This window comes from Lonchura striata, chromosome 3 (genome assembly GCF_050655825.1).
Source record: "Lonchura striata isolate lonStrDom1 chromosome 3, ASM5065582v1, whole genome shotgun sequence".
Classification (NCBI taxonomy): domain Eukaryota; kingdom Metazoa; phylum Chordata; class Aves; order Passeriformes; family Estrildidae; genus Lonchura; species Lonchura striata.
The window spans coordinates 2,569,586-2,584,001 of NC_140705.1; the positions used below are offsets into that span (position 1 = coordinate 2,569,586).

Here is a 14,416-nt window from a genome sequence, read left to right on the forward strand (position 1 = left end):
ATAAAGATGTTCTGAGTAATGTAAAAACCAAGTTTTGCTGTTTATTTCTGTTGCCATATAAAGTCTTGGAATCCTCTGTTGTCTTGTGAGTGGTGTGTGTAAAACCCTCAGTGTTGATTAGAGTTTGTCTGGTTGGAATTTTGGGTCTCCAGCAGCAGAACAGCCCTTCCCAGTGGGTGGGCCAGGGCTGATTCCTGCAGGGCTTCATCCCTCCTCAGAGATGTTTCACCCATGGGCTGACCCTGCCTTGGCTTTGCTTGTGAGGACCAGATAATCCAAAATACAACTGAAATAACTCTTGCCCTGTACCACGTTAAAAAATGAAGATGAGCTGTTTGTTTCATAGTTGTTTGCAGAAAGGTTTTGTTTATCACTCACGAAGTCTGGCGGATTTAATGCACATAAATATCCCTGCAGCATGGAGGTCTCAATTTAAATATTTCAAGTAAATAAAAGGGAACAAGAGGTCCTATTATTCATGCTTAGATGCCTTGTTAGGAAGAGCTTTGAAGATGCTGTTTGCTCACACCAACCAGCAGGACAATTCTCACTTTGTCATGTCTCGATGTGTTGGTTACTTGCTGGCTTCAAAACATTCCCACTTTTATTTTATGAACAATTTAGTGAACTCTGTTGACTTTGAGAGTCTGGTGGTGCCAGTGAGTTTAAGGACAAGTTTAAGGATATTCAAAATCTCAGCTGTCAGCGTCTCCAAGGTGCCTTAAGCAAAAAGTACCTGTGTGTTTCAAATTGCTGCAAACTCCAAATCTTGCCATTCAGAAGAGGCCTGTTGTGTAATTTCAAAAATGCTCTTATCACCAAATCCAATTACGAGGAAGAGTAAATCGCCACCTCGGATGTCTTAACTATTCTTTTTTTAATTGTTAATTATCTCGACAGTAGGGTGCTAGAGATTAGGAGGGACAGATTATCTTCTGCAAGTACAAGGCTTTCAGAGGTATTATCAATTAATTCTGTTTCTAAACAAATTTTAGGAATAACTTGATAGGATTGTGGTCCTCGAGAACACTGTCAAAATTCTGAGAAAGTGATGTTGAAAGGATGAAAACCTCATTGTTCTGTTAGCTTTGAAGGTCATCCAGCTTTACCCACTCCCGTGCAAGGTGTATTTTTGGCATTTTAATCTGTGTGGCAGAGGAGATTCCTGCTAAGAAACATCAGTGAAATGCCTCACTTGGAGTTTAGACAGCAACTTGTAAAGCCAGAATTGAGAGTCAGCTCTGTTGTGTGAGGGTTTTTAATGTGTACTGACATGGCTCTGGAATTTATGTATGCAGACACGTCCTGAGGTGTGAAATAATTTCAGTTTCTCTCTGTCTGGTGCTCTAAGTGATCTAGTGCTGGTGAGATCTCTCCTCTAGATTTGCACTTGCAGTGAAAAGAAACCCAAGAATGAAACAATTCTTACAGTGAGAGGCTTAAAAACTGTGCTGTCCCTGGACAGATAAACCCCCAATTTTTTTATGTTGGGAGTGGATACGTGTGCAGGTTGGACAGAAGATCTGGGCTTAATTCTGGGCTTTCCAGAATTGCTGAGAGACGTCCTGTCAGTGCTGCAGAAGAGGTCAAGCTACAGTCCTGCAGTGGTTTCTCCATTCCTGTAAATCCACGGACCTGTGGAATCCATTGGCTAAATGATGGTGCTTGGAAAAACCAGCAGAGAGCTGCAGCCATCGTCTTTGTCAGTGGTTTTTTCTGAGTTAGGGATTTTTTTCTTAGATTTGTTTTGCTGCTTAGGTCTGGTTGAGCTGGTGCTTCAGCTGAAGTTCATCCAGAGAGCTGCACTTCCCATCCTTGCCTGGTTATGTTTTGCAGTCCTGGGGGAAGTTCTCAGCTCCATCAGAGTTTTATCTGTGGAGGGGAGGGATATCTTTGAGCTTTAATTTTGCTGTCAAAAATAAAAATGACTTTATATCGTGGGTTTAGTTGACACCCATGTCGTTACTCGGGAATCGGTAGAAATATCAGTAGATAAAAGTGGCGGTGTCATCTGCTGACCTCGCTGCGAATGGCATTAGTGATATTCTTGGCCAGTATTTACTGGGAAATAAACCAGTCATTACACTTTCTGATGAGATTGTGCTCTGAATGGCACTTCTCTGACAGTCTGTCTCATGCCACGCTGAGATAAGATCTCAGGCACAGATGACAGACTAACGTCAGAAATATTTCCATTGATTTGACAGCCTGAATAATAGTTCTGCTACAAGCCACAAAGACTGGAACAGTGACCTCTGGCTGCTGGGTGATACTGGGGTGATAAATGTACTAATGAGAGATAAATAGGTAACTACATTTGGGTGTTTTCTGTGCCTTGTCAGTGGAAAGCAGAGGAACTCTTGGGAGGGAAACCAGATAGGGAGCTGAAATTGCAGGCATCTTATCAGAGCCAAAGGAGCAGCTTTCACCTCATGTATTTTGAGACACCAGAGAATTTGGCAAGGAGCTCCATCCCTGGGGACAGCACAAGCTTCTGTTCATCCACAGGGGTGGGAGCTGGACAGTTCTGCTTTTCCATCCCTCCCTGGGCTGGTGGCCGAGCCCGTGGCTCTGGCTTTGCTTTCAGCATCCCTTGGGAGAGGATCTTTGGAGCTGCTGTGGAAGGAGCAGGGCCCAGCTGCCTTTTCAGCCGTGTCCTCCCGCCTCCCTTGGCTGCACAACCGCTGCTCTTGGCACGTGTGGGGAGCTGGACCAGGCAGGCAGCCGGGCACAAAGCATTCCTGCAAAAAGAGGATGAAGGAGAGGATGGGATCATTCCCTTTACTCTGTGATTAAATTGTGTTAAGCTGGACTGCAGCCTGAGCTCGGGGAAGATGAATCTCCCATTCCTGGAAGTGTTCAAGGCCAGGCTGGACGGGGCAACCTGGGATGGTGGAAGGTGGCCCTGCCCATGGCAGGGAGTGGGAACTTTGGAGGGTCTTCAAGGTCCTTCCAGCCCAAACCATTCTGTGACTCTCTGGTCTCCAGCAGAGGAGTTGGAGCCCCCACAAGAGTGCCAGGATATTTCACTCGCAGGTGAAGCTCCCACAGGGGTGGGAGTGGGAACCCAGGGATGCAAACACAAAGTGAGGGAGTGAGCTTGCAGCATGTCTGCTGTTCTTCAGTAAATACCTATCTGTGTATTCTTGCCTCCCATTAATTGCAAGGTCAGTTATCCTTCCTCCAGAGAGGGTGATCTGTGTCCCCACATTTGAGTGACCTCACCTGAGTGACTGAGCTGCAGCAGCACTGTGAGTTGTTACCTGCAGCACATTTGAGCCTCTCCATTCTGAACCCCTGCCACGCTTGGAAGTTTTAACCATTAGGTCCTGCTGTAAACCAAGCATTTCCTCAGCCTGGGGTCTTTTGATCAGTTTTGGGGGCTTTATCTCTTTCCTTATCTGGAAAAGCACCGACCCTGCCCATCCTTCTGCCCGCTCTGTGGTTGTTGTTTCAGACACTTCCCTGGCAGCTGCAAAACTGATAGGAAGCAACAAAACTTCCACTGTGGATTATCAGGAGCACTACTGAGGCATTGCTTAATGCATCTGATACCTCAGCCTCGAGAACAGAAGGGAAAAAAAAAAAAAAAGATTGGCAGCTATTGCAGGAATTCAGAGAGGGGCACCTTGGTATAGAGTCAGGGGGAGGCTTCTCCTTCCATTACAGAGCCCTGGGCTGAGATGGATTCCCTCTCCATCATTGTCCTAAGCACATTATCCCTGAAAGAAAGAGGGTTTCTCTGAATCTGCAATTTTTCTAGGCTTCAGTGTTATTGAAATGAAACGGCTTCAAGGATATCTACATTCTTTACCATCATACGGATTCTCATCTCATGTAAATTATTTGGCCACTTTTCATTTTAATCCTCCACTGTCATTTTCTACAAAAGAGATCATTTGGTTTCTTCATGGAAGGTATTCAGCTGACAGCCCCCCTTTGTCTAGAAAGCAGTGTGCCTTTGCAGGAGTTACTTGTGCCTGCTCCTTTTCTTTTTTTCCTTCCTTTTAAGTTCATCTGGCTTCATATTTTTCATCTGTAGCTTTCAGAAACTTTTCAGACTGTGAACAGGTTTGTGGCTGTGAAGGGAATTTCAGACATCCTGCATTCTTTCCCTGTGTACCTGGCTGATAAGAAACAGAACTAGAGGCAGAATAATTAATTTACTGCAAGAAGAGCCGTAGTGCAAAAAAATCACAGTGTTTTCACAACTTCTACATGAGCAAACAAAATAGTCAGTGATGATGTCTTGAATTTTTTTCCATGGCTTCCCTATCTTGAAAACTTAATTTTTCTCATCTACTTTGCAGGAATCATAGAATTGTACACCCATAGAGTAATTTGGAAAATACCTTTAAGATCATCAAGCCCAACCATCACCCAGCATCCTATTCTCCACTAAGCCAGGTCCTCAAGTGCCACATGGTGGGAGGTTTAAAATGTGCTTTGTGTCATGGCACAAGGGCCACAAGGCCTTGATGGGATGGGGATGAAATGTGACGTGTCAGTAGAGTTCATGCACAGGGGATCTGGGGGCTGAGGAGGAAAATCAGCAATTAGGGTTGGGTATTTTGGGTTACCTGGAGCTGTGAGACCTTTTCCTTTCAGGGTATGAACTCTGATAAAGCAGCTTGCACTCCTTCAAACACTAAAAGCACAATACGGAGAGGAGCAGTATGGCCTCAAGAATGGCCTTAAGCTGAAGGGGGTAGATTTAGGTTGGATTTTGGGGAGAAATTCTTCCCTGGGAGGGTGTGAGACCGTGGCACAGGGTGCCCAGAGAAGCTGTGGCTGCCCCTGGATCCTTGGATGTGCCCAAGATTGGGTTGGAGCAACCTGGGATAGTGGCAGGTGTCCCTGCCCATGGCAGGATGTTGGAACAGAATTATCTTTCAAGTCCCCACGCACCACCCTGGGATTGAGTTCTGAGGAGAACATTCAGTTTTGGAGAGCACAAGCTGAGGGCTGGCCAAGTTTATAGGGAGGTTGGATGTGTGGGGGAAGGAGGAGTCCCATCATTAATGAGGATAAGGAATATTCCAGCAGGGGGAAGGAGAGGCAGGTTCAAAAATCGCTGTCAACTGCAGAAACAGAGTTTTAACTGCTCCACTAGTTCCCCTTCCAGCTGGTGCCCACTCGGCTTTGGGATCCCCACAAAATGACCAGGACAGCTGTGTGACAACTCACTGAGATTTTTGATGCTTTTTTGTAAATTGGAGATTTAGGATGAGAAGAATTTCACATTTTTTAGTGAGAATTTCTTCTAAGCATTTCTTGCAGAAATGTTTAGACAATTTGCATGAAAAGATTAGAAATTCCTGTTTGAATTTTTTAAAAAAAACATTTCAGAATGGTGAGAAATGTCAGGCAAATTAATTGTTTATATCTTAGTTGTAAAATGTTTAAATATAAGAATTACTGTTTCAGCAGTTTCTAAATCACAAAAATTATTGGAATACACAAAACTCCCTTATTTGCTAGAAGAGGTGTCTCATTCCTTGTCCAGTTCTGGATGTTTGCTCCATTACAGAGAGATTTCCTGTTATCCCAGAGAAGTGTAAGCATGGGCTGAAGTTCTGTTCTTGGTAAAAAACGGTTTTTGTTATTTGTTGGAGGCAGCAAAAGCCTAGCTGTGGTTTGGGAAAGGGACAGCATTGAGTTAGGTGACAAGAAAAGGGTCACTGGTGGTTCTGGTGTTGTCTTTGCTGCTTTAATTAGTGTCTCCATTTCTTGAATTAACAAGAATGGGCAGTTCAAGGTCACCCTGATTGATAATTATATGTATTTTGTAATTTCTTCCATAAGTGTTGTTTTTTGTACATGTGGTGCTGCTTAGGACTCCAGGGCAGGCAATATGTTCAGTAAATAAGAGAGCAGCAGTTCTCAGCTGTGATCTCTTGATGTTCCTTTATCTTGGGGTGCTTAGAAGAGGAAATGGTTCTTGGCTGTGGGCAGAGGGCAGTGCTCTGCAGGTGGGAGAGCTGCAGTATTGTCGTGGGACTGCTGAACTGGGATCCTGAGCTGCTGCTTCCATCACTAACCACTGGAAAAAACATTTTCTGCTCTGTTTTCCAAGCTCTCCGTTCCCCAAAAATGCACTTTGGTACAGAACCCTGCGACCCCTTCGATCAGAAATTTGCAGCAGGTTGAGATGGACCCACACATCACTTCAAAGGCTGGAATCACACAAAGGGGACAGACATGGAAGAGGGGAAAATACACTTTAAAAATTACCATGTCCAGAGGGCGTGATATTAATTTAAAATTCTCATAAAGCTGAATAAAGACACCAATCCTGTGTCAGGGAACTCCTCCTTTGATTCCTCAGTCACCTTAATTCCAGCAATGGAAGTGGAAGTGTTGGCTGACAAACTCCCAACTTTTCCAGCACTTTAACTGAAGTTTAAGGCAGAGCTGCCCTTTATTTAGAGAAGATTGAGCTATTCCTGTGGTTCCATTTGCTCTCTCCCAGGAGATCACCTGGATGTACATGAATGGTGCAACTCTCTGAGCTCATGTGTGATTTTTTTTTTTACTCACTGAGCAGCAATTTTGAAATGGGACCCCATTTTGGGCATAACTGTGACTGTAAATGACCTCTGTGAACAGGGGGATGAAGTAGTGGCACCTAAAATTCCTGAGTGCTCAAAATTTGGACAGAAACAGTTCTTGTATGGAATGGAAGCTGGATTTCCATAGAAGGTAACTCTGGCCAATGCACTGGATGAATAATGGAAAATAATAATTGCCTCAATATGCCTGAATGTCCTATTGCCAAATGATCTACAGTTAAGGAAATAAATATCTTATTTTCAAATCCAGAGCAGCTGTCCAACAGCTGGGCCTGCTGTTGATCAAAGTTGATAAAAGAAATCCTAGGTTTATATATTATGGATAATCTACAGAAAAAACAGTGGTAGTCCCTGCTTGTGGTGTGATTAGCAGAGTCCATTGAAGAAAACAGGATGTTTTGTTGGTTTTAATGCAGATCTGATAAACTGTGTGGAATATAAATCAGTTCATTAAAATTTGCAGAGCAGTTCAATGAGGTAAAAGAGGAAACAGTTTTAACTTTTATAGGATGTTTACTGCATATAAAGTACAATAAAATCACAGTTATTCCAGAAAAATACTGATAGTAACATGCTGTATTCAATGTGTCATTCTGAGGAAGATTGAAAAATTCTGAATTGTGGTTTTAAAAAAAACAGTCTGACTGTAGAAATCGTCCTGTGTAATTTCATAGCATCTCCACACCATATCTGTCTCTGCAGTATTTGTGGGGTTTTGCATAATACAGATATTAAAAGTATGTATGGATGTGTATATATTAACAAATATATATGAACAGGGATCAAAATAAATGTTAAACAGCTCCTTCTGCCTAAGCTAGGGGTGTGTCAGGGAATAAGTAATAAATAAATTATAATAAGGTCAAAGGCCTGTGGTGTCTTGGAGATGTTGCTTCACTTGACAATCTTAACTCTGTTATCCATGGAATTGCCTACATTTTTGGGTGTCCTGATACAATATTCCAAATGCTGAGATAATACTCATTTATCGGAGGGTTTGGGGAAATTTCCTTCATTCCATGTGGACTTAAGTGCAGGCTGATGTTACTTTACCATAAAATTCCCTGTGGTACCTTTGGAGGAGTGATGCATAAATCAGCAGCCAACACCTTTTAGTGGAGCTGCTTTGAAACCTTCATGCTCTGATTTCTTAAGAAAAATCCTGTTTTTTCCCCTTCTGCAGTTACTTCAATGAGAATCAATATCCCGACGAGGCAAAGAGAGAAGAAATTGCCAACGCCTGTAATGCAGTTATACAAAAACCAGGTGAGGAGCTGCTGGGGGGGTCCTTCCCAAAAACAACAAGGTTTCAGCACCTTGAGTTCTGAGACTGATGTTTGCAGAATCACAGAATTGTTTAGGTTGGAAAAGACCTCCAAGGTCATCAACCTTTGACTGATAAATCAGGTTTTTGGAGGAGGAAGGAGCTCAGCTCTCCTGTTTTTCAATATTTTACAGCTTCCAGAGAGGGATCTCAGATTAGAACCTGGGTGTTAATGGAGGACCTTATCTTTAGGTCAAAAAGTTGTGTTTTCCCTGTTTCTGGAGAAGTTATACTTGGGAGAGGGGCATGAATATTCAGTGTAGTGTTAGTGGATGCACCTGCCTTTGCTTAGTTTTGCTAACCAAACATTTACATAGATTTCGGAACTTGTGTTTTGGTTATATTTAGATTTCTTACAACCAGAATAAAAATTAATGAGAAGGCAACTAAAGTGTGAGTCATGCACATGGAATCACAAAATTACTTAGGATGGAAAAGCCTCTGGGATCATTGAGTCCAACCATCCCCAGCACTGCCAAGGCCACCACTGATCCTTGTCCTCAAGTGCCTCATCTGTAGGTTTTTTAAATCCCTCCAGGAATGGGCACTCCACCATCTCCTTGGGCAGCTGTGCCAGGGCTGGACAACCCTTTCCAGGCAGGAATTGTTCCCAGTATCCAGCCTGAACCTCCTCTGGTGCAGCTTGAGGCCATTTCCTCTCGTCCTGTCCCTGTTCCCTGGGAGAAAAGGTGGATCCCACCTTGTTATCCTTTCAGGGAGTTGTGGAGAGCTGGGACTGTCACAGGATAGTTCAGGATCAGACCAGTTTAGAATGGAAGTGACCTCTGGAATTACCTGGTGAGGTAGGACCAGCTTAGATGAAATTGTTCAGTTTTCAGTATCTCCAAAACCAGAGGTTTTCCCTCCTCCAGGCCCCTGTTCCACAGTGTTGAGCACTCTCAAGACAAAGGACTTTTCCCCTGATACCTGCTGAAATTTTCCTTGAAAAATCCATCAGTTAGAGGACCTAAGAGCTGAGGATTTGATTCTTGGTTGTGCTGTTGGTTTGTGGAGCAACTTGGAACAAAGTGCTGCTAGGCCATGTCAGGGAGCAGTAAAATACTGCCAGTGGTGCTGATGCAAAGCATTAGGCAGCAGCCAAGCTATCAATTTCCAGAGTTTTCTTTCTTTCTTTCACCTGTCTCAGCTCTCCTAACTTATTTAAGTGTGCAGATTGCTGCAATTACATGGGTGTTTTGTATGCTGAATAAATAAACTTTGAGAAGGTGTCAGAAGCAGGGGGGGCTCGACCCTGGATAGCCTGCAGAGGTCTGAGGATGCAGATATGGGGAATATTTTATACAGGGTCAAGAGCAACTGAAGAGGCTTCCAGGATGTCCTTGGAATACTGAATCCCTCCAGTCTTATTTATAGTGATGATCAGATAAAAGCACAGTTTTTTAGAGCTGCCTTCTGGTTTTTAGGAAATTTTTCAGTGGTTTAGGTCCAGTTTCCAGCATCTACCCCTGTTCTCCCAAAAGATCCCGAGTGTCCTGGCACAGTTGGGAGGGTGTGATGGGTGCTGGGAGAAAGGGAAGCAGATTGCAGGGGTGGCACAAAACCACTTAATTCATTCTGCTGCTGTATAAAACAGTGAACTGTACCCTCGTGACACGTAGTAAGAGAAGGAGCCCCAGGGATGGGGTTTATGGCAGGAATTTCAGTTTTTGGAATCTCAGTTTTGTGCTTGAGCTGGAAAAGCAGCCCTTCATTCTTCCGTGGCTCTGGATTGAGTTGATTAAAGCCTCAAAGAAATTCCTGTAATTCAGATTTTTAAAAAGCAGAAGAAAGGCAGATACTTGTCACTTAGTGCCACAGCACCTGGACACTGGAATGTGATCCACATAAAGTTCACTTTTTTCTCACTTATAATAACTTGCCAGTGCTGTTTGTGTTTCAGGGGTTTATCCCATAAAATCCCAGAATCATTTGTGTGAGCAGGGACCTCAAAGCTCATCTAAAATTCCAATCCCAGAACAGGGACAGGGACACCTTCCACTATCCCAGGTTGCTCCAAATCTAGTCCAACCTGTTCTTGGACACTTCCCAGGATGTGGCAGCCACAGCTTCTCTGGAACCCAGTGAGTAACACCACTGAACTATTATTTTCCCCTCCATTGCTTTCCTAGGAAAAAAGTTGTCAGATTTGGAGCGAGTTACCTCCCTCAAAGTGTACAACTGGTTTGCCAACAGGAGGAAGGAGATCAAGAGAAGAGCCAATATCGGTAATGTATCACAGAGCCTGCCTGCAAGGCTTGGGGTTTGCTCAGGAGAGGTGGCAATTACGTAAGAATAAATTAGTGGAAACACCAGAGGTGCTGACAGCCTCGGGAGAAATGTGGAGGAATTATGAAAATGAGCCTCTTGCTGTTCCAGATTTTTTGTGAAATACGTGTAATTTGTAGAGTTCTGTCATCAGTGCAGGAAACGTGATGCAGTTACAAAGTTTTACTGGAAGATCAGCTTTAAAAAGAAAAGTGAGAATTTTATAGGTAGAAGGAGAGTTGCATTTCCCTCCTTTGAGTGTCCAAACTCAAATATGAACTGAAACCTCAAAATTGTAAATAAAGGAGATAGAGATGTTGGGAGGTTCACAAACTTAGTGTGGATTTTATCCTGGTTATACCTCTGTCCCTGACAGCTTTCCAAGGTTTTTCCCAAGGAAAAGTGGCTGGAAAAAAGCCATATTTTTTTGTTGATGATCAGGAAAAAAACAAAAGTCACTTCAGAGTTAACCCTGTGATTTCTTAGATGATTGTAAGGAAATCCAAAGTGACTGAACTCGTAGGAAGGGGACCCTCTGATGTGGATGAGATGTTCTAAGGAGAATAAATCATCTCAGTGATTTATTATTTTGTGGATTCAACAAACTCTTGCCATTCATAAAAAGTTTTATGCCCTTACTTAGATATTATGCAGAATTACTTTAGCAACACATGGGTGAACAGACATCCATATCTGCTTATTTCCAGTATTTTTAATTATTTAAAATGTTCCACTATTTTGCCTTATTTCCGAATAAGAAAAATGCTCTTATTACATCATTTAACATGTTCCTGAAGTTTAACTAAATTTATTTTTCTACAAATAAAAATGGCTTCTCAAAGGGATGGGGGAATGAAGCAAACTCAGTCCAAGGTGGGTGGAGTTTAGTGTTTGGGGAGGAGGTTTGGAAAGAGATCAAAAGAATCAAGGGGACCTTTAGATCTATGGATCCTAGTGGGAGATGGATTTTTTTTTTTTTTGTGTTTTCAAACCCCTGAAGTGCTTTCAGAAATTTCTCCCATCTATTTTCAGACACTTCCCACTCCCTGAGTCCTGCCAGTCCAGGCCATGGGGGAAGATTTACAGGGAATGCCTTTGTCGCAGTCACTAATGTCACTGATGTCTCAGTACCTTAGGAATGACACTGGTTTCTGTTAGGACTGCTGGAAGACAGGGATTTTCACTCCCAGACAGGTCTGGTAGTTGGCAAGGGAGGATTTCAGGCAAAGCAGTGTTTGTACCTGTGCTGCCTTCCCAGATGTTGGAGAGTGAAGAGGAAGGTGCTAAGAACTAACCCTGTTCCTCCAGTTATTCTAACTTCCTGGGAAAGGAAAAAAAAACCCCGAGTTACTTTAACCTCTCCAATGCATCAGATAAATGAGGGATCCATTTGCTTTTTTCGAAGAAGCAGCAATCCTGGAGAGCCATGGAATAGATGTACAGAGTCCAGGAGGTCACTCCAACAGCGACGACGTGGACGGCAACGACTACTCAGAGCAGGTGAGCACTGGGGCCTCGTGGCCCAGACAGGGAGAACTCCAACACCTAAAAAGGCCCTTTTGCCTCTTGAAAATCCTGTTTTGTTTGGCTTTTGTGTCACTGTGATGGGGAAAGGGTGAGAATCCAGTGTTCACCCACACGGATTTGTTGCCTCACAACAGGACACTTGGCAAGTACGCAACGGGGAGGAGGAGGGACGATGTTCCGAGGGAGGCAGAGAAGCAGAGAAGGTAGAAGAAGACAGGAGGATCTGCTCCAAACAAGCAAGTTACACCCCTCACACCACACACAATGTCTGAGACACGGCAGGAGAGCCTCACCTCAGCCAGAGCCCCGCCATCTCCACACTCTCCTTCCCTGTCACTCTGAGTTCCCTCCCTCAGGACAGGTCTTTCACAATATTGTATGTCAGGCAGCAGCAATTATCCCTTAAAAACTGCACCTCTTGCACCTCTGATTTCCTTCTGCAAGAAACACCCTGCTCTAGCCAGGGCCACCCCTCTGTGAGCTGCTGATCCAGCCGCAGACATGAGCAGGAGAGAGCCCTGCCCAGGACCCTTCAGAATTCCTTGTGCCAGCCTTTCCCAGCAGGATTCTGAGCACTGAGCACCCTCCTGGAAGTTCCTGAGCTCCCTCTGTTCTTTGGGAAAACCTTTCAGGAGCTTCTTGGGATCATCCCTCAGACACTGACAAACAAAGGGTGAAGGGTGGGGGGAAAGGATTTGATTTACTAAACTCTGATCTTTCATTGGCCTATTCCATGTTGCTCTGCAAGTGTGCCACTATTTGGATTGTTTACGTATTATCTATCTTTTTTTTGTTGTTATTTATTTGTTTTTGCATTTCAATTCTTGCCTGTTCTCTCTTTTTCTTGGTTATTTTTAACCCTTGACAGCAGCTTCTTTTTTAAATTCGCTAGCAAAAGAATAGCCCTTCCCACACTCAGAGCCCTCACCTACCCTAAAGTTGGTGACCCTTCCTTCACACACCTTCCTGACAGGTATTGCATCCCCTTCCCAATTTTCCCAGTGTCAGCCAAACCCCCAGGGCTGTGTGTGCTTGGCACCAGGGACTTGACCACTTCGCTCTCCTGCTTTTGAGAGGAGATATTTCTGTGCCACCCCACAGCTGGGCTGGATCACTTTTCCCTGCCTCTTTTGGGAGGAGCTGGGAGTTCTCCCTCTCCAAAGGCTGCTGCTGGAGTGGAACAGCAGCTGAGTGTCCTGGAATGAGTCTCTGGCACACTTGGCTCTGGCCCCGTGCAGCAGATCCCTGGCAGAGGCATCCCCAGCTGCTCTGCTCCTGGTGGGGATGGAGACCCTTTTTAGAGGTCAGCACCAGCAGATTTGGTGGGACCAACTTTTCAGGCTCTCAGTGACGAGAAGCTGCTCTGTGACCGCCGTGAAGTATTTAGAAACCACTGCCAAGCCCAGAAAATTCCCTATCAGACAGACAGGACTGGAATACTGAGATGGAGCGTGATGTAGATTCCTGAACTATGTTTTTCTTCTGTGCATTAACCAGCATACTTTGAAAGGAGAAATAAATTGGTTATTAAAATTTAAAGGTCTTTGTTTAGAGACCTTAGAAATGACATTTCTCAGTAATCTGTGAAGTGTCATTAGCAGCAAAGCAGATTAAATGGCAAGTTCTGATGACCATTTAACATCCCTTAGCTGTTAAACCCAGAAATTCTGTTTTCCACAGAAACACTTAAACCCTAATAAACTTTAAAACACAAAGGTTATCTAAAAAATGCTAATTTTTTTATACTAACAAAGTGCCTAAAACCCCGGATTTTAGGGCTCTGTATATGTACCATGACAAAGGTTTCTGAGAAGCCCTAAAATTTACCAGGCCCATATTATAAATGAATGAATCCTTCTAAATAACCTCAGATTTTACCAAATCCTGGCTTTTTTCTTTTTCCTACTCAACATTTATCACTCATCATCTTAATTTAAAAATGCTCTATGCATGTTTTAAATCACACAAATTCATCACTCGAAGGCTGTTGGGAGACTGATAAATGTTTATCATTTCCTTTCTGTAAATTGTAATAATTTAAAAATCCAAGATCTCAGGGGGATAACTATTAGTGCCCTGTTTTAAAGAAGGGAAAGCACCATCATTTTTCCCAAAATTCCCTATTTAATTTATGGTGGTTCCAGTCCCCTTCAGTCATTGGTTTTCTTAGCATTCAAAGAGTTTTCCAGCATCTTTTCCCCTATATCTGTGTGAATTCAGTGTTTTCACAGGATGCTGCCTTGGATCAAAGGTTAGGCTCAGTTTGTGTCATGGTCGTGGTCAATAGCAGCAGTTAAAAAAAAAAGTACTTCTCTAAAGTATATAGAATTATTTCATTCTAGTAGCTTCCAGCTTCTGGAAGTCAGTAGTTTTAAGAGGCTTCCTGTGTTTCCATAATTTCTAGCAGACTCATTTTCCCTGGATTTGTCAAACATACACCTTTTAAAGCCATTTTTACTTTTGTGTGATGTAAAAATCAGTGAATCCTGAACTGAACTGTGCTATGCGAGCAGTGCTTCCACTGCTGCCTTGGATCACATCATCATTCCAGCGAGCGTCTTTGATTATTAGATCATAAAAAAACCATGGGCAGTTGTTCTCTTTATTGTCCAGTTATTTGTAATAAACATTTATCATATCAACCATCAGCCATTTCTTCCCCAAACTGGAAGATTTGACTCTGTTTAGCTTCTTCTCATGAGGAAACATCTTCCCTTGGGATGTTTCT

The 14,416-nt window shown here is 43.3% G+C and overlaps 1 protein-coding gene across 28 annotated transcripts in view; it reads left to right on the forward strand.

Annotated features, from left to right (window-relative positions):
* HMBOX1 (homeobox containing 1) overlaps window positions 1–14,416 on the forward strand; it is a 118,352-nt gene that overhangs the window by 88,393 nt on the left and 15,543 nt on the right. For 8 of the 28 annotated variants that reach the window (XM_021541332.4, XM_021541338.4, XM_021541330.4 and 5 more), the window contains 4 exons: window positions 7,756–7,838; window positions 10,026–10,121; window positions 11,567–11,661; window positions 11,823–11,924. In XM_021541332.4, coding sequence (XP_021397007.1) covers window positions 7,756–7,838; window positions 10,026–10,121; window positions 11,567–11,661; window positions 11,823–11,924 — 376 coding nt within the window. The remainder of the gene's footprint in view (window positions 1–7,755; window positions 7,839–10,025; window positions 10,122–11,566; window positions 11,662–11,822; window positions 11,925–14,416) is intronic. The other 20 variants (XM_085574364.1, XM_085574362.1, XM_021541335.4 and 17 more) reach the window with 5 other exon arrangements.